Source organism: Haliotis rufescens, unplaced genomic scaffold, assembly GCF_023055435.1.
Source record: "Haliotis rufescens isolate VD_foot unplaced genomic scaffold, xgHalRufe1.0.p SCAF_51, whole genome shotgun sequence".
NCBI lineage: Eukaryota > Metazoa > Mollusca > Gastropoda > Lepetellida > Haliotidae > Haliotis > Haliotis rufescens.
The window spans coordinates 868,825-888,757 of NW_025964235.1; the positions used below are offsets into that span (position 1 = coordinate 868,825).

Genomic DNA, 19,933 nt, shown 5'->3' on the forward strand with positions numbered 1-19,933 from the left:
GAACCCGGCAAAACCTTTCACTTAGTGATTTTAATCATTTTAGAAATTCATATTTTGAATATTCAGAATTATTTCTTGATTTTCCAAGATAATTTCTTGAATTTTTAAGACATCGTGTCGCATATTTTACTTGATTTCTTTAATTCCTTGCTGGTCGTCGATAAAACCTGCGGGGCTTACACAGCGGCCATGCATACTTCCGTGTAATACAGCATGGTAACTGGACACATAGCTATATCCGAAAGTGTTACATTTCAGATATCAAATCATTAATAGGCTTTTTATTAGTTTGTCCACGATGTGTTTTTATTGACGTCCCCTAAATACGCATACGCACTCCCCCAAACACCCCTACAACCTACAAACGCGCGCGCACACACACACACACACACACACACACACACACACACACACACACACACACATCACCCATACAAACGCGCATTCACACACATCACTACTACACGCGCTGCACATACACACATTCTAAGTTCAAACAAGTAACGTCAAACTTCCATAAACAATGTATTATCAGAAAAACAGATTAGTCATCGACAGACCTGCCGCTGAAAGGTATATGCATTCGTCATGGCTTCACGTCAACTGCTAAAACGACTGTTCCTCTTACAAAATATGGAATATAAAATTCCACACATTACTAGAAGATAGGCTTCAGTAACTAAAAGAAAAGATTTCTGATTTTGTTTTTGAAGAAACTACTACAGTGAAACTATGTTCACAACCAAGGTGGTTTTGCCTAAACGCACCAGTTGTCAAAAGCGCGGACTTCCGGCAACAACAAACACACGTGTGTGACGCTGGTTCCTGGGCAATGGACACCAGTCGCTTCCACGGAGGTGGACGTCTCAACATAACACAGGACTCGGCCCGAGATGTGGACGAAGATGAACCAAGAGACACGTCTTATACCGGCGTCCTGGTACAGCTCGCGATGGCGGCTGTTTGTGGCGGCTGTTTTGGGTATGCAGCAGAGAAGGGTAAAGGTACGTGTATAGTATCCCGTGTACTTAGATCCACAACCCACTACTACTACCATATACTAGTACTGCTGCTGCTACTGCTGCTACGTTTCCTCCTATGTTACTGCTGGTATTGGTTCTGCCACCACCACAACTACTACTACTACAACCCCTACTACTACTACTACTACAACCCCTACTACTACTACAACCCCAGCTACTACTACAACCCCAGCTACTATTACTACTACTATTACTACTACTATTACTACTACTACTACTACTACTACAACACCAGCTACTACTACTACTACTACTACACCGGCTACTACTACTACTACTACTTTACTACGGCTACTACAACCCCTGCTGCTGCTCCCACAACTACAGCTACCACCACCACTACTACAACCACCACCACTACTACTTCTACTTCTCCAATTAAATCACCAACAACAACACCACTACTGCTTCTACTACTACACCCACCACCATCACTCCCACAACTATTACAATCACCTCCACCTCTACTACTTCCTCTGCAACTAGCATTAATCTCTGCTCACTCACTTACTCATAAGCTACTACTACTACTACTACTACTGCTACTACTACTGCTACGACGACTACTAAAATACCACCACTACCATTGTTCTACTCTAACATACACAGGCATATTACATATATTTTATGAGAATAAACTGTTTACTGCAGTCACTATAAATTAATTTCAGAATCAATATGATGATCACTATGTACATGCAAGACATTTTGTTGTAGCGTTCGAACCTTCTGCCATCACGGCCCAGCTGACCTTGGAGAGATTCCTGCTGTTGAAAGTGTTGCTTGCCGCCACCGCAACAAGTATGTCTGCGTCTCTCTCAGTAATATACTCAGTGTGAACTCTAGGGAAGTGTAGGTCCTCGGTACCCATCTTCAGAGGATAGGATGTCAGACTCGGTGACTGATTGTGCTTCATCGCACCTTGATGGCATGGATGGTGGCTCATGCTTTCAGTCACTGGTTTGTCTGGTCCAGACTTGATTATTTTCAGGGCATATTTTTCCTTATTAATTAACCTTTGATAAACAGCTATGATATATCTATATCTATAACAGGATAACTCATCTACATGGAGACATTTGATTTTTCTTTTCATATTAATCTGTACAAACACTCACAGCAGTCATATCTCAAAATAAATTACTCAAAGAATTCTGACCTGAATTCAACATGTGGTTTTGGCCATATTTAAGACATTCATTGATGTATTTGGAATGTATTATATGTAAAGTGTTTATTTGCAGTAAGTCTGTTGTATATGCAATAACCGTATGACGGCACATGTGGTATTCAAAAGTACCGAGATTATTCCAATGATATTTTTAACATGACATCAATGGCAGCCATATTGAAAATATCCAACCAACATGTGACAGTCAGAGGAATATGGAGATGACTCATCTCCATGTGTCCCCTCATACTAAAGCAGTAGACTGTAGAATGTAGAGTAGCAGATTATAGGGATATGTAGCATTTAGGCCAGACTTTATATTAAACATGGTTTACTATTCCAAAAAACTGAAAAGTGAAAAGTAAAGCAAAATTAAAAGCATTGTTTTTATTTGTATTTTTGTTCTACTTTTTCCACCTATCTGGCTAAAATTTTCAGCCCAAAAATCTGTAAACAATAAAAAAAAGAAAAAAACATTGATGGAAGTTGAACATGTAGACAGCTGCTTCAGCAGGTGTTGGCAGTAATTGCGGAGCTGTGGACTGCATGATCGTGATGCAGCTTGTAGCTCACCTTCCCTCCCTCTATGCCAGGTATGTTCTGCCTCTCCCTGCTGGCGATGGTCCCCGCAACAAGTCAACACTTCCAGCGAGCCAGGCAACGCTTCCAGCTGCGCTTCCTTGACAAGGGTGTGGTCACAAGCATCGTGGGTGGAGGAATGCTCGGGGGAGGCATGGCCGTCTCAGGAGCGGTCAGCCACTTTGTGAACTCTACTATTTTAATATTTCTGTTCATCTCAGCCTTAATGTACTCTGGACCCATGGAGACACGGGGTAAAATAGGTCTTCAGCACCCCAGGCTTGTCGTAAGAAGCGACTACGCTTGTCGTAAGAAGCGACTACGCTTGTCGTAAGAAGCGAGTACGCTTGTCGTAAGAAGCGAGTACGCTTGTCGTAAGAAGTGACTACGCTTGTCGTAAGAAGCGACTGCTTGTTGTAAGAAGCGACTACGCTTGTCGTAAGAAGCGATCAGCTTGTGGTAAGAAGCGACTACGCTTGTTGTAAGAAGCGACTACGCTTGTTGTAAGAGAGGAATAAAGGAATCAGGTGGTCAAGCTCTCTGACCTGCTTGATGCAGGTCATCGAATCACAATTGTGTAGATGTCATGATATCAATCACTGGATTGTATCGTTACCAGTACCTCTGATAACATTGATTCTCTAGCTGTAACTGTAGGACTGTTATCAGTTCATTAACAATGAACAACTAAACTTGTTGTTATTTTGTGAAGTATATATGAGCCAATACTTGTCTGTTGTAGGGCCCTGCCATGGTGGTGGTGCAGCTGGGAGCAGGAGTCAGCTCAGCCGGTGAGATGTGGGGGTGGGTGGTGGGGGGGGAGGGTCTGTGTATTGTATCCTGAGATATGGACTACACACAGATAGGTCAGTGGAAGGACCCTCAAGCTGTGCAAGGCTGAGATAGGAAGGAAACTGTTGATAATCATGCCTCATGAATATATAGGATTATCTACTGTATTCAGTGATGTAATATGTTAATACAATGTTCTTAGATGCAGCAATCTTAGTGTTTCAGGGACTTAACATTACACTGATGGTCGACTTAGTTCATTGGACTTCATTTTCAAGTTCTCTAAAGTGGATTACCTGTCAACTTAATAAAGTTCTCATCTTCTAATACGTTTGTGACAGATCTTTTTTGTTTTTATCCACTGTGCCACTCTGTCGTCAGGCTTCACACTGGCAGGATGCCTGGTGGGGGTCGTTCTGTACGGCTGTCTGGAGCCATTTCTCACAAACATCTTGAAGCCAAGACAACCATACCTGCAATACTTGTGAGTATTTTAAGAATATTTGTGGCATTGTGTGAATTGTTTATATGGCTTTTCATGTTTGCTCAATGAGATTTAAGACATTTAAGATGGTACAGATGGTACTTGTTGTTACCCTGCCTGGCACTCGGCATTAAGGGGCTAAAACAAGGACTGGTCATCTTGGGGTCAGTATACTGTGTCTGAGAGGGGTATTCATGTTAAACTGCGGCAGTATTAAGGGGGACAGATTAAGGCACAATAGCACAACTAAAAATTGGTCAGTATTTGTCTCAGCCACAAGGGGACAATGTCAGTATTGTCAGATCATTTGATGAGATAAACATGTTCTGTTTGACAAGAAAAGATAGATTTTGAGGCTGGAAGTGGTTCCAACAAAATTGTTTGATAGGCATTACTTAGAAGTTGACGGATGACAAGATAGACACAATTTTTATGGATAACAACTTCTTTAATACTGTGAAAAGCGACGTTTCGGTATAGATCCTTATACCGTTGTCAAGCAAGACTGAATGAGGGTCATAGTGCAGAATATATATAGTAGGTGGCTTCCAGCTGTGTTTTTTGTCCATCGTGTTGTGACAGCACCATCCCTTTGTTGTCACACCTACCAATGTTACCCCACTCATGTATGCTGTTGTTGTTACTGTTAATCCTCCACCTACTATATATATTCTGCACTATGACCCTCATTCAGTCTTGCTTGACAACGGTATAAGGATCTATACCGAAACGTCGCTTTTCACAGCATTGAAGAAGTTGTTATCCATAAAAATTGTGTCTATCTTTCCAACAAAATGTTAATAATTAAATACATACCATAAAGACATACTGCACCTTCATGGCCTGTACTTTCAATATATACAGTAGCAAGGTATTACTACATGCTGCACTGACACCCTCACTCACTGACAAGCACCACTGATTGTAGAGCCAGTTTGTGTAACATCACGTTTGTGTAGGCTCACTAAGCCTGTGTGAAGTTCTGGACCAGCATCTACTGTTTCAGTCTCCAGGACAGCCAGGGCGCCCCCTACTTCACGCTGTCACTCCCCCTAGCAGCCATGGTGTCCATGACGGTGTTTGCCCTGGAGCTGCTGGACCCCTGGGACACGGAAGTCGATGTGCGTCTCCTGACTGTGGACATTAAACCACTATAAGTTGTTGCAGGATCACTCGGGGTACATGGGATTTTATGCATCTCATGGAGCTAGAAGCCGAAACCCCATGTGATCCTGCTGCAACAAATTTATCTTCCCAACATGTTTTAATATGACGCTGTAAAAGAATTCAAACAAATTCAAAATTGATAGAAAACAGCTGTTCGATTGAAGTGAGGTTTGATGTCACGTGACTTCCATTGACTCGGAAAAAGTGTGCAGATTTTTGCTTTGAAGCGGGGTATAAGGGATTTATTCTGTCTCTCAGAAATCCATGTACAGCCTGATTTGCTCATGGTGGGGTATAAGAGATTTATTACCCTCTTGAGAAATTTATTCCCCTCCAAGGCGAGTTGCACAGTATTTTATCAAGATCACGTGGACAAATGAGATCTCATCATCCTGACATGGAGGTATGATAATATTGTTTTGTGCCCAACTGCCCTAATTTGAGGATTTGACTGCTGCTTTGTCGTTCACACCATGTCGGTGTCTGTGGGGATTCTGAGGCAGAATAGGTCCCCAATATCGTGTGCTTATTGTTAGAGACTAAATGGGGATTGGCTGACCAAAATGTAAACAGCTTTGCCTCACTCGTCGCCATGGAATCTTGATTGCAGCCTACATGAGAAACACAACAAATAGTACAAACTGGTTCTTGTTTTTTTATTATAATGATTAATTTGCAAAGATATATAACAAAACTTCAAGATTGAATTGATTTTAAATCTAAATCTGCTAAATGACATATTAAAAGTCAATTATATACAAATGTACAAAAAAGATTTGTTCAACAACATGTTTTATCACAATTTGAATTACTCGTGTTTTACAAGACTTTTACAAGACAAAGACAAGGTTTATCAGTACAACTAGATGTAAACTCACCTGGATCCGGGGCTGACAGTGAAGCTGATCCTATGTTGTAGTCCCAGAGCAGTGTGGAGTTGATGTGGTCGCCCTACCTGTGTGGCGTAGTGATGGGGATGCTGCAGGTGCCCCTCGTGGTCATGCTCCAGGATACTCTAGGTGGGTGTGTCACAGTCTACTAAGTTTTAGTGAGCTACAGAGCTTCATAGAGAAGCGATACACTGTCTTCATATAGCAGAATGTATATTGTTGTGTCGAGACATTTAACGTTATTATTTCAGAGTGATATTTTATTTCTTAACAGTCAATTTGAGTTGCTTTGCCTGATGATTATTAAATGTTTTTTTTGTTTGTTTTTGTTTGTTGTTTAACACTGCACTATATGACGACAGTCTGTAAATAATCGAATTCATTACTCAGAAATGCTGAGACTTCCAACATGCTCATTGGATATATTTCCCCTCCTAGGGGGCAGCACTAGCTTCTGCACTGTGATGTCCCAGGTGCTGATGTCAAGGTTGATGCGCAGGAAAATGCCATATCTTGCAAGGTTCCGATCAGGAATATCAAACTGGTGGCAGGTGAGTTTCTCAGTCAACAGCTGGTGGCAGCTGTAGAATTTTTCCAATTGATTTGACATATACAGATCCATAGATCACACACTCCACTCCACAAATCGTCATACCAGAGACCATATACCGGTATATGGTCTCTGGTCATACCTTTCGTTCCAATCGTCTCAAATTTCATTCCAGTCATCATAACTTTCATACCAGTTGCCAGTACTTTTGTTCTAATTGCCACAACTTTGGTAGAAGAAGACACTAAATGGGATGTTAAGGTCGATGACATTTTCATTTTTTGACGTAAAATGGTGAAAATGTGGTCACAGTATATTATTATTAAAACACTTGTCTGAATGCTGATCATTATTATTTTTCAACCAAGCGAATATTTCTCTGCAATACAGTTTCAACTATTATGGGTTGATTTGGAAAGTTAAAAATAGTTCTGATGCTGCTAACTTTTAGACATCAGAACATCATAAACATATGTGACAGCGACCAGCTGATGCTACACAAACATGCCTTTAAATAGTCACATGTCGAAAGTTGGACTTGCAAAAGATACTTGGGGACAAATGCCCATTGTAATCTTTTCAATGTCATGTGTACTCCATCCAGGTCCTGTTTATGCTGTTTGCTGTGATTGGAGCATACATTTCATCATCAACCAATCAGAATGTGCCAACAGGTGTCAGTGAAATCACTGGATTCATCGGAGGAATTCTAATCATATTTGGGGCAAGACTTGCTTCTGGATGTACAAGGTTAGCACATCTTCACTTATCTGTGAATATAAAGGTGAATACTGGTGAATATAAGGAGTGTTTTAGTGTTTGTTTCATACTGGACTACCTGTCATTACTCCATAGTAATGGATTTATCTTGATGACAAGAAGAAAGTATTCATTACCCGATATGTTAGTGTCCCAATTAGAAGTCTGTTTGTTAATTGAATTATTATTTCTGTTTTAGTGATCACGTTATCTCTGGCGTAGGACTTTTATCTCTGCACTCCCTCATGTGTGTCCTGGCTGTAGTGGTTGGAGGTGTTGGCGCCGCCAGGCTGGTGCGCTCATAGTACAGGATAACATGGGGAATGAAGGGAAGAACTGCGCATCGTGCAGACGAAGGTCTTGGTTGTCATGGTGATATCGGAACACATCTGTCTGAGCTGATGGTCCTGCAACTGCTGGTGTTAGGTCGATGATGTTGAGACTGCTATCCATGTAATGGTGCTCGTGTGTGCACACCGATGCTGTGATGGATGACAGTCCTGTAGGTTCTGATGCTGAGGTCATCAGTGCAGGTAATTCAAGGATGTTGACGATCGTTGAGACAGATATCCATGTAATGGTGCTCGTGTGTGCACACCGATGCTGTGATGGATGACAGTCCTGTAGGTTCTGATGCTGAGGTCATCAGTGCAGGTAATTCAAGGATGTTGACGATCGTTGAGACAGATATGCATGTAATGGTGCTCGTGTGTGCACACCGATGCTGTGATGGATGACAGTCCTGTAGGTTCTGATGCTGAGGTCATCAGTGCAGGTAATTCAAGGATGTTGACGATCGTTGAGACAGATATGCATGTAATGGTGCTTGTGTTTGCACACCGATGCTGTGCAAGGACGGCAGGGGAAGTGGGACAAGTACCAAGGGATAAATAACCCAGGATTGTGTGTGCCGATCAATGTGTATGAGCAGAAATGAACAAGATATAAATGCTCAGGGATTGTGTGTCCATGGAGGGGAGGGGAGGGGAGGGGAGGGGAGGTGAAATGAATCAAAGACCATGCCCCCAAACAATCAAGTCGATAGATGTCCACATAGAGAACCTTATTTCTATGCCTGAGAATTGTGTGTATCAATGGAAGTGTATGCTGGTGTAAGAGTTAATAAAAATTGCTGTTGGCTGTCAGAACCTTAGTAGTAACATTGAATGCAGTTGTTAGAACCTCAGTGGTAACATTGAACTTGGCTGTTAGAACCTTAGTGGCAACATTTAACTTGGCTGTTAGAACCTTAGTGGTAACATTGAACTTGGCTGTTAGAACCTCAGTGGCAACATTGAACTCAGCTGTTAGAACCTCAGTGGCAACATTGAACTTGGCTGTTAGAACCTTAGTGGTAACATTGAACTTGGCTGTTAGAACCTTAGCGGCAACATTGAACTTGGCTGTTAGAACATCAGTAGTAACATTGAACTTGGCTGTTAGAACCTTAGTGGCAACATTGAACTTGGCTGTTAGAACCTCAGTGGTAACATTGAACTTGGCTGTTAGAACCTTAGTTGTAACATTGAACTTGGCTGTTAGAACCTTAGTGGTAACATTGAACTTGGCTGTTAGAACCTTAGTGGCAACATTGAACTTGGCTGTTAGAACATCAGTAGTAACATTGAACTTGGCTGTTAGAACCTTAGTGGCAACATTGAACTTGGCTGTTAGAACCTCAGTGGTAACATTGAACTTGGCTGTTAGAACCTTAGTTGTAACATTGAAATTGGCTGTTAGAACCTTAGTGGTAACATTGAACTTGGCTGTTAGAACCTTAGTGGTAACATTGAACTCAGCTGCTGCAACCTTAGTGGTAACATTCAACTTGGCTGTTAGAACCTTAGTGATAACATTGAACTTGGCTGTTAGAGCCTCAGTATTTGAGGTTACCGTATGTTTAATATAACCTGTGTGATTTATGATGTATGTTCAAAACTGTCAGTGCATACATCACAGTCAATGGTGTACAATTCAGAATTGCAGTGTTACTTATTACTTGTTGTCCAGGACAAGTGTAGTCACTGATCCACCATGACCAGCTGATTTCTCCAAGTTTGCACTAAAAAGAAGTCGTCTCCCAGGGACCACATTGTACATCATGCTGTCTTGCAACTCGTTGGTTGGGCACCAAGCAGACCCAGATCCAAACAACGTTGTGGACAGTTACTTGGCTGCAGACACAGTGTGAGCCTTGTATCTTTCACCTTCCAATCATAAGCAACATAAATCACAAATAATGACGTTGCTGGAAAGACAAAACAGTGAGGATGCAGAAGCTGTTTTATTGATGTAGGGGTATGACATGATCACTACTGAACACATGAAATTGAGTAAGATACTAATAAAATCATAAAACCAGGTAAATTGCACCAATCTTTAATTATCAAGGAATCACTATCCTACAACTATCTAAGGTTTCATTGCAATATCATTTCTGCAAGGTCAGCACATTATCCTATCCAAGGCCAGCCAACACCTTCGGCACAATGGACTCTACGACACTGTTGGTTACTCTCAGCACCAATAAGCATAGTCCCTGTAGGGATGAGAAAATACGGAGGCTGCATGCGGAGCATTGTCATACAACAAATACAATACATCCAAATTAAGTTATGTAACTTAAACAAAGTATCCCACTGGATAATGAGCAAATTAAAAACTATTTTTGACTTAAATGAATGTTCTGAGAGAAATTCTTGATGTTATCTGATGTATCCATGTTGTATGTTATATGATCATTGCTAATGATCAACATATTCTTTTCTACTTTCAGAAAAGCATATACGTCTCTTTGGTGAATTACATTGTGATATTATATGGTACTCCCTGTGCCAATGTATACTCAGATCCTACTGAAGAGGTCGAGCACTTTCATTCAACAGTGATGTGTGTATTAATGCAAAGGAGAAAAATATGTTAAAATTGTATTTTCCGATTAAACAGTATATAAAATAGCTGCCTTCCTTGTGGGGAAACTTCTGTGAAATTGGCATGATGACCAAGAGTGACATGTATGGGACTTTAGATGCTTAAAAATCATGGGAGTAAAACAAGTAAGTAATAACAGGAGTATAATCACAAGACATCTCAGGACATAACATTACAATGGTCGCAAAGAATGATAGATCTAGACACAGTATATTAAGTACTACCTTGACTCTAAAGACATGATAATACAATATTACACACACAGTCCAATAATGTTTTTAAAACTCATCTCACATACGACATGTAAAAAGAACTGACAAAACCAGAAGCATGCATTGATATTTATGGTAGGGTCAAACCCGATGACAAGTGTCCATGAATACAGGTTTCTACACAGGATGGGGAGCAAGGAAATGGGCTGGTCCCACAATATCTAGATGAACGCTGCTGATGGCGTTCAGTAACTGATATGCATAATACAACGTTGATGACAAACAAGGCAGAGGAAAGAGCAATTTTGTACTGTCCGATATTGTTCAAGATAAATGAACAGATACCCTTTAACCAGGAGGTATAATAAGCAGATAAACTGATTGTCAACAAGAACATGGAAGTGTGCAGCAACTGGTGCCTGTGTTCTAACAATGCCTTGGCAAAGGCTCCATAACGAGATTTAATGACAGCAGCATCTACAGACAATGGACAGAGAGAAGCTATGGTTTTCTTCATCCGCTTCCCTAACACAAGGATAACTAGTCATTCCAAACAGAACATAGAATTGTGGGCAAACTGACAGAAAATATGAAATGTCTACTTGTTTGAAGGGTAGCATGGGTACTTCTCTATTAATACATGTACACATTCATTGAGATGTCAATACAGCAATGTTACAACTTACATTTTCATTTTATTCAACTGGTGTAGCATAGGAACAGAAGCTCTTGTGTGTGATGATGTGTAAAGACTGATAACAAGGTTTGGTGTCGTATAACAGAATCAAAATGCCTAGATATATATATCTCATAAAATAATAAGAAACAAATATTGAACTAGGGAGGTGTGAAGGTTGTGTAATTTAACCATTAAAGTGAGTTAGTATGCTTTTATGCATACAGTATTCCAGTCATATCACTGTGTGTCAGCTTAATGTGGGGGAAATGCCTGAAGTGATGCAGGTCTCGGACGTCTATGAGCACAGGTATGGTGCAAATCGGGATTCGAACCCACAATCATAGGATACAACTCTGCACAGCAAATTGTAGCGAATTGGATGATGGGGCACCCATGCTCTCTTAACCATTACATATGAACCTTATCATATACAGGGAATTATTAAATGCATTTCTTGGAAGGAGAGAGTTTAAAGCACTTATGTAATGAGATGGAAAAAAATACATTGCAGTCATCAATCATTCAAAAGCACAATGCACAGAGATGTCCTCATATAGTTTATAGCACTAAAGAGTTTTGCAAATATTCATGATTATTTCCATTCATTTTTCTGACAACCTTGCCCTTTCATGGTCAATCTGTCTGGGGGTGGTTGGGGAGCCTAGTGGTTAAAGTGTTCGGTTAAAGTGTTCGCTCGTCACGCGGAAGACCCGGGTTCGATTCCTGACATGGGTACAATGTGTGAAGCCCATTTCTGGTGTCCCCTGCCGTGATATTGCTGGAATATTGCTAAAAGCGGCATAAAACCATAAACACTCACTCACTCACAATCTGTTTGTCCTATGTACTATAGACTTATCTAGGAGCTTGTTTATGTCTGGTTAAGAGATAATCCTATCATAAAAGCTCAAGTTTTTGGGGCAACAAATTGTATGATTATTTTGGGAATTGACTGGCACATCATGTGCCAGGTAGATCACAAAAATATATTTTGGGCATATTTCAAGAATGAAAACTTAGTCTTACAAGTACAGTGAGCATGTGGTAGAAAAATGCTTCACATTCAACTGATTTCAAACATCCTTTCAGCAAACTAGAATAATACTGATTTGTTCAATGGTGTTGTGGAGAAGAGGTTATAGGTCAATCCAAACGGATGGATGAATGACAGATGGCAGACAAAGACCCCTTGTCAAAGTGATCCCAAAATTGCCCGAACAAAGTATTGGATAACACCAATCTTCGCAGAAGATGATGTCAATCACTGGATTGTCTGGTTCTGAATTTTGCAACAAGCATGTGGACGTATTGCTTAATTTTAATCATTTTAATCATTGGATCTGGTTCCCATTTATTGCTAAAACATTATCATAATCTCCTGCATGTCCTGCGCTGTGTTTGGATACTTAAAACAGTTACAATCTTATTCACATTCATTTTGTGTGTAACAGTGTAACTGTGGTTTCTGGTGGGAGTCTGCAGTGAAAGATGAGGTATGATGCTAGTCCTTATAATGCCCTATGCATGTAGGTTACAGTAGAGACAGGAGCTATCACTACTGGTTTATGATACACCACACATAGGATGACCATTATGAAGGAGTGCCCAGTGAAGTAACATCAGGCATGTATGATGTGTTGTGATGAAATGTATAGTAATTCTGGGCACAATACAGTTTGTATATTCATTTCTCTCATTATAATGCCCCAAGCAATGCAGTATCTCTTGACACTGCTTGTCTGGTTAACTTCTCAATAGCAGAACAGACACTACTGTTTGTTTGTTGTTTAACACTGCACTCAGGAATATTCAAGCTATATGACGACAGTCTGTAAATAATCAAGTCTGGCCCGGACAATCCAGTGATCGATAGCATGAGCATCGATCCACGCAATTGGGATATGATGACATGATGAAGCATGGGTTGCTAAAGACCTATTCACCTTCACAGGTTACAGACACTACTGATCATGCTGATGATCCATATCACATAAAAAGTCATAATCTCATCATTACTCAGACTTGCGTAAAGAACATTATTATAATCAAATAAACAGCTACCAATGTTGGAAATTATGGGAAATCCAAGGGTCTTTGAAATTTGCTGCAATAGCATCTGAATGTAGACACCCCCCTTAAGTCTTTAATATTCAACATAAGGGTCATGACAACGATGCCTTAACTTTCATGGCTAATTTGAAACATTGCTGCACCAAGCAATTGACGTACTGGTACATGTAATATTGACATCCAGTATCAGTGTTTTCAGAGCAAATTATGCTTGCAATTGATGTTGATAAAGACCAAGGTTACAATTGGTTTTCAGCAACCCATGATTGTCATAAGAGTCAACAGGTGGTCGGATGGTCAGACTTGCATCGTATCTCAATTTCATAGATCAATACTCATGATGTAAATCACTGGATTGTCTGGTTCTGACTTAATTATTTAAAGACTGCCAATATTGCTGGGTGCAGCATTAAACAACAAACAAACAAATGATGTTGATAATACAGCCTACAGTTCTGCAGCTCACCAATTCTATGTGGCGACGTCCAAGGCTGATCCTGGTGACATCATCATGTCCATATAATCCACATACCATTTATGGATATAAGTGAAGATTCACTCACATTCTAAAAATATGTTCTCCACAATATTAGCAAAGAGTTATTATCTTAAAACTTAAATCTACAATTTTTTAAATGAAGTTAAAGTGATAATGCTTCGTAAGTCTACATAAGACCTATGATCAGATGAATGAAGATGAGATTGAGCTGCCACTTCACGTATCCGAGAGCCCATTGGATTCATAGCCAAGTCCTTTCCGCCCCGGGTGAAGGTAGGCATGAATGGGATCTTGGATGCCATCACTGTTTGGTCCAAGACCCGAGCCAGGGTTCCAACCCATGCTCTGAAGCATCAAGTTGCCAATGTTGTTGTCAGGAATTGGCTCTGCGTTCTCACCAACATACCCTGAATAAAACAAACAACCTTTGTTACTTGAGACACTCTTACTCCATTTCTCTTGACCTGAGAGCTATGAGTGAGTGAGTGTGGTTTTACAATCGCTTTTAGCAATATTTTAACAATATCATGGTGGAGGACACCAGGGCCCACTTGCACAAAGCGATCTTAGCGATAAGATGACCGTAACTCCCATACCTTAACATAGGCTTACAATAGTCGTAGCGCTAAGATCGCTTTGTGCAAGTGGGCCCTGATATGGGGTTCACACATATGGGAATCTAACCAAGCCCTTGGCATGATGAGAGAAAACTTTAACCACTTGACCTGTCCAGCCCAAATTGCATCCTATTTATACGACCACATCTCCAAACAACCAATCAAATTTATCCCCCACGTGGGAAATCAGAATACGTACATGAATGATTTATTGTCAATTCTCCAATGAAAGAATGAGTAAATACATCTATAGTGCCATTAAAGAAAGCCATTCCAAACTGATTGTGCCAATATCAGCACTCACCCTCATCCTGGGGGCTAGATGGGGGTGTTTTACGCTGCCTCTTGAAGTCTCCTGAGTGTGTGGAGGCTGACCCCGGCGGGCGGGGTGGAAAATAACGACCCTGCATCTGGTTCCACTTTTGACGATCTTGCAGGAATCTGGTCATTGTGTAGCTTGGCATCTACGAGAAGAGTGTCAACAAAGTAAGCTTTCAATCAAACAGTCCACATACTGTAGACAAAACACTGCAGTTATCTGCAACAGAGAGCTCATCTTTCCGAGGCAAGAGAGTTAACTGACCATAAAAGTCCAGTTTCAACCCTTGCCGAACTAGGCTTGTATTATGGAGTTACATTTTGGCTGGACTAACGCGTCTATACATAGTCCAATCAAAATCGTGCAACGAAATAAAAATCAGGTTCGTAAACTGTTGTGCAGATTTCAGTCGATTGCAGGATATGCAAAGCATGTGCACCGCCAACTCCTTGTCAGAAGATATTTTCCAAATCTTTTCAAGTTTTTAATCAAGGCGCTCACGTGATTTGATGCATTTCGCGATGTAAGACCTGTTTTACCACAATATAGATCTTGATTATTGATCAGATCGTCTTGACTTGCAAATGCAAGTGATACGAGAGGTGGAATCTGATTGGTCCATAGGAGAGGCTTAGAAGGGACAGAACTTGTAATAGCCAGTGGTGGCGCTACAATTGAGCCCAGGAATTCCAACCTTGTTCGGCAAGGGTGGAAACTGGACTTTTAAAGTCAGTTAACTTCCTTGACTCGGGAACATGCAGAGAGTTGTACATGAGTGGACACACAAACATTATCTTTTAATAAATCACTGTTTTCAGATATCCTTGATACCTTTTAGAAATAAGAGCCAGATGATCATCTGTGACAATAGTTGAGATAAATTTGACTACATCTTCAAAGCCCTTGTAAAATTATACCATAAAGAAGTAGAAGAGCACAAATAACATCTTTACCTTCCCTTTCAGCTTTCTTCTTCCAAGACGTATTTCTCGCCCACTCTGCAAACCAAAATAAATTCAAGGTGTGTATTAATTTCAGGAGCTGTGGCATGTGGGCTTGTAGTCTGTACACACAGGTCACAAATCAGGCAAAGTTAAGCAATGTTTGTAGAGAGTACGTGGATGGATGACGGTATTCGGCAGCTCGACTGCTGAGAGGTCTGCCCCAGATTGAAACACAGGTTACATGTGGTGTCTCCTTAGACATGAGACTTTGTTTGAAATATGCCTCTATGTTCACCCAGCGGTGATGCAATGGGGAACAGCTTGTAAACCTTCTAGTGCCTCACACAGCAGCTTGGTTTGTATACTCCCTGAGTGCACACTGAATCGAAAAGTCAGGTAATATGAATAATGTAGCCCCATGATTCTGGCACTTTATAAATGGACCAATGTCCAGTAGTTTAACCATGTTAACATTAACATGTGTTGTGTTAGACAAATAAGATTGCATTGAGCAACAGGATCCAGCTAGTTATCCTTGTTATGATAAAAACAACATTTAGAATGTTAAGAACAAGATGCTGAATGCCTACAAGTCCTCAGGCTTGTAAGCAATGGTAAAGAGACAGTTCACATGCCTATCCTGATAATCTCACAAACAACAAGACATCACTCCTGCCATCTTCACAGTCATATTACCAGGGTTACAGAAGCCACTAATCACATCAAAGGCTAGCACAAGATTCACTCTCGTACAGTTTAACCTATGCACTCCACTGACAGGCAACTTGAAACAAATAACACACTTACCGATGCCATCAGCCTGCTGACACGGGTCTTGAAACTCTGTCTGGAGGATTCTGGCATATGTTCGAAGGATCCCGTGAGGATGCTTCCCAACTGTTTGTCCATGAGCACCTCGCTGTCCGTGACTCGCTCATTCTCCCACCAGGGGATGATGCCAGCAATGCCACATGATGGACCAGGCTCCAGAAAAAAGTCACTCTGCTCATCGTCAGCTTGAAAGTTATAGGTATTTGAAACATTAGTCTTCATGCAAAAGGTGCATAAAGCAAAGTTTAATTGTTAATCTCCTGGTAAGCAATAACAGTAAACCTACATTCACACATTCCATTTTAACAACTTGATAAATACCTATGCACACTTGCTCACACTGGATTTTTCCAGTTTTCAATCATACAAAACTCTTTTTCTAAGATGCTGCTGTGTTAGATTAACCTAACTATCAGGCTATATCATATCGTGACCATGGCGACACAGTCCTCATGTTTAACATAATTATTGATTCTGTTATCACTGGTTGTTCAATGTTAATTTTCTCAAATGATCTCTCACCTTCTCTCCCTTCATCATTGGTAATCAGTCCCTCACTTTCACTGCTACTCAGAGAACTGCTCTCTCTGCAAGAGAAAGAAACTTAGACATGGTTTCATGATATTGCAAAATGTGTCACTTTGTGTCTTACATCATGTAGATAAGAACACAGCCATAGCCAATACAGTGAAGGCTAATATCAGGACATACACATTATTTGATAGCACAATCATGACCATGAACATGCTGTTTGTTGTTTAATGCGGCACTCAGCAATATGATTGTGGTCTGATGTCTTGAGCAGAAAATCCAGTGATTGGCATAATGTGCATCGATCTACGCAACTGGGATATGATGATGTGCATCAACCAATTCAGTAAGCCTTACCATCCGATCCTGCTAGCAGCATCTATTGACAATCATGGGTTGCAGAAGACAAATTCTAACCCGGATCATCTCAAGGCATGAACATGTTCAACAACAGAGAGAGGTTCATGCAGGCTGCAGCATGGGCTGCTTATCCATGTACTTTACAATATAACATGATAAGGATATTGAGGACATATATCCTGAAGTAGTTCTAGTCTACAGATGTAGGTGACCACTCACTGTGAGTATGAAGTGATGTCCATGCCATCAGTGTCCCCCTCCTGACTAGCTCCTCCTCCTCCTGGTGACTTGACATAATCACTCCGACTCTTTGTGCTCCTCTTCCTCTTCCCTGGAACACTTCCATCTGGAATCTTACTTCCTCCGGGCATTTCTCCCACTGCATCATCCTGTACGAACATGTTTGTATTTGTATCTTGAAGTGTTTTGTGTTTCATTGTTTTATGACGTTCAAAAATGGGCTCCACAAAATTTAAGTCATCTGCACTGGGAGAATCAAGGGCCATGCTCTTAAACTTCCTTCTTCTTCTCTGAGGCCGAATGGGGGAGACATTCTCAGTGACGGAATCCGATTCTACAGGTGGAGTTGGATCTGTTAGTGGGACTGTGAGTCGATGGATTCTTCTGGGAGAAATGTCATCTGAGTCACTCAGTAAAGCTACTGTGTCTATGTAATCTTTCAACGCTTCATCAATACTGCTTTCAGAGGCTTCACTGATTGTTCCACATTTCCACAGTGGGCTTGGGTCTGATCTGCGACGTTTTCCACGTCTTTTTTTGTGCATTCTGCGTGCAAATATTCCTGGTGCGAGGTTTTCCGTTTGAGACTTGTGACCTTTGGAACTTTCCTCCAGTGCATTGGTAAGGTCCTGAACAAGCTCATCCATCCTGATGATATTACGGTTGGAAAACACACGCAAGTTCTGGAAATCTTTCACTATGCTGTGATCCATCTGATTAACTTTTGTGTCAAACCCTGAAACAAACCCTGAAATATTTTACAAAAATATACAAAGATAGTGTGAGTATCTAAATCACGTAAACATGGAAAATATCATCTTTGAAATTTGACATACTGATATCATATATAAAGTCACTCTGAGCACTGTTTAGACATTAAAAAGTAAAGAATGAAATCTGTCAAAACTTTTACAGCTTCCCCCATGTTGATGTTGCAAAATCTGTACAATGTGTTGGCTAAACATGCTAAAGCTTAAACATTTATTAGGGCCTATAGACTTATTAACTGCATTTTAATTTGCAACAAATTGGTCACCTTGGTCATTTGTTGGTAAGGAATGTTTCATTGTTTTTCACCATGGTGACAGTTGTTCTTGATGTTTACACGGCACAATTTTGTTATTGGGAATGTTATTGGCAACATTAAAACATGCTAAATAATGAATATGTTAAAGGTATCATGTGAGTAGAAATAACTATGGATAATGGCAGATCAATAGAAATATATATCAATCAAAGTATTGTACTTCAAACAGTGTATCATTGGTACTCTCATAATGCTAATAACAGATTGGCATATGATGATTGTGAATAATGACAATTATTGTACTTTCAACAATGTTCAATATTACTCATTTCAGAGTTGTGGAAATTGTCTCCATAATACTTGTTTGTGTTGCACTCACACGCAGATTTCGTGTTTAGGTTAATGTCTTCTCGAAATATTTGTTTGCTCAAATATTTTAAAGTGAGAATATGAATACATGGCAGATAGATATACAGTAAAATACATCCAACCTTAGCATGATTATTAGAATTATCTGTTCTGATAATTTCTGAACATGACAAGACTGAAGAGAATATAGGATTGGCAACTGACATGTACTTTGCCAGTCCCTGGTATCCTTTGCATCAAACATAATACAAAAAAGAGGGAAACATGCCCCCTTCAAAACTCAGAAACATAAGATCGATCTATTTCAATGTAAATATATAAAATGCATAATTCGCTGTGGTACATAAAGATAAGGACTGTCAAAGTACATCCTACCAGTGCGAACATGGTGACGGCCACACTCAGCATGTTCAGCCACTGTGGTGTTGTTGTTTTTCTATTACTAGGCTAATCACTTACACTAGCATAGTTCAGTCAGTGGGAAAGAAACTTATGCCTGAAATCCCCTTTTAATTCCAAACGGTGCTTTCTAAATGTGTTTATCAACCTCAGCTGACACAAAGATATGACCTGATGATGTCAGCAAGATCACTAGCCACTGTTTATCCTGTTCATAATCTGACAGTGACTGACAGGTCAAGATCTTCAACTGGTGGCAGACTGACGGGATATTCACAGCTTTAAACCTTCTGTTTCGCAGTTAATACGACATAACTTTGTACTTACGGTATGCATAATTAAGAAAAACAGAATCTCGATGTCCGATTGCATTACTTGCGTGAACAATCACTGTCGAAAGAAAGTGACAATGAACGCAGGCAACAAACGCACGCCATGATTGTTTTGGTATAAAGTCTCGTGAGATCACG

The 19,933-nt window shown here is 40.4% G+C and overlaps 2 protein-coding genes across 2 annotated transcripts; one reads left to right on the forward strand and one right to left on the reverse strand.

Moving 5' to 3' along the window:
• Window positions 1-720: 720 nt before the first annotated feature.
• LOC124140686 lies at window positions 721-10,335 on the forward strand. The gene is made up of 10 exons (XM_046508376.2): window positions 721-1,004; window positions 1,761-1,844; window positions 2,808-2,965; window positions 3,536-3,584; window positions 3,967-4,069; window positions 5,076-5,190; window positions 6,156-6,255; window positions 6,565-6,677; window positions 7,281-7,426; window positions 7,635-10,335. Exons 1-10 carry the CDS (start codon window positions 833-835, stop codon window positions 7,738-7,740), a joined length of 1,146 nt encoding a protein of 381 aa, XP_046364332.2. The 5' UTR covers window positions 721-832; the 3' UTR covers window positions 7,741-10,335.
• LOC124140679 (G patch domain-containing protein 2-like) lies at window positions 9,705-19,933 on the reverse strand. The gene is made up of 7 exons (XM_046508368.2): window positions 19,791-19,933; window positions 17,648-18,404; window positions 17,060-17,124; window positions 16,514-16,722; window positions 15,716-15,760; window positions 14,748-14,907; window positions 9,705-14,233 (listed from the first exon to the last, which is right to left on the reverse strand). The coding sequence occupies exons 2-7, from the start codon at window positions 18,379-18,381 to the stop codon at window positions 14,043-14,045; spliced, it is 1,404 nt and encodes a 467-aa protein (XP_046364324.2). The 5' UTR covers window positions 18,382-18,404; window positions 19,791-19,933; the 3' UTR covers window positions 9,705-14,042.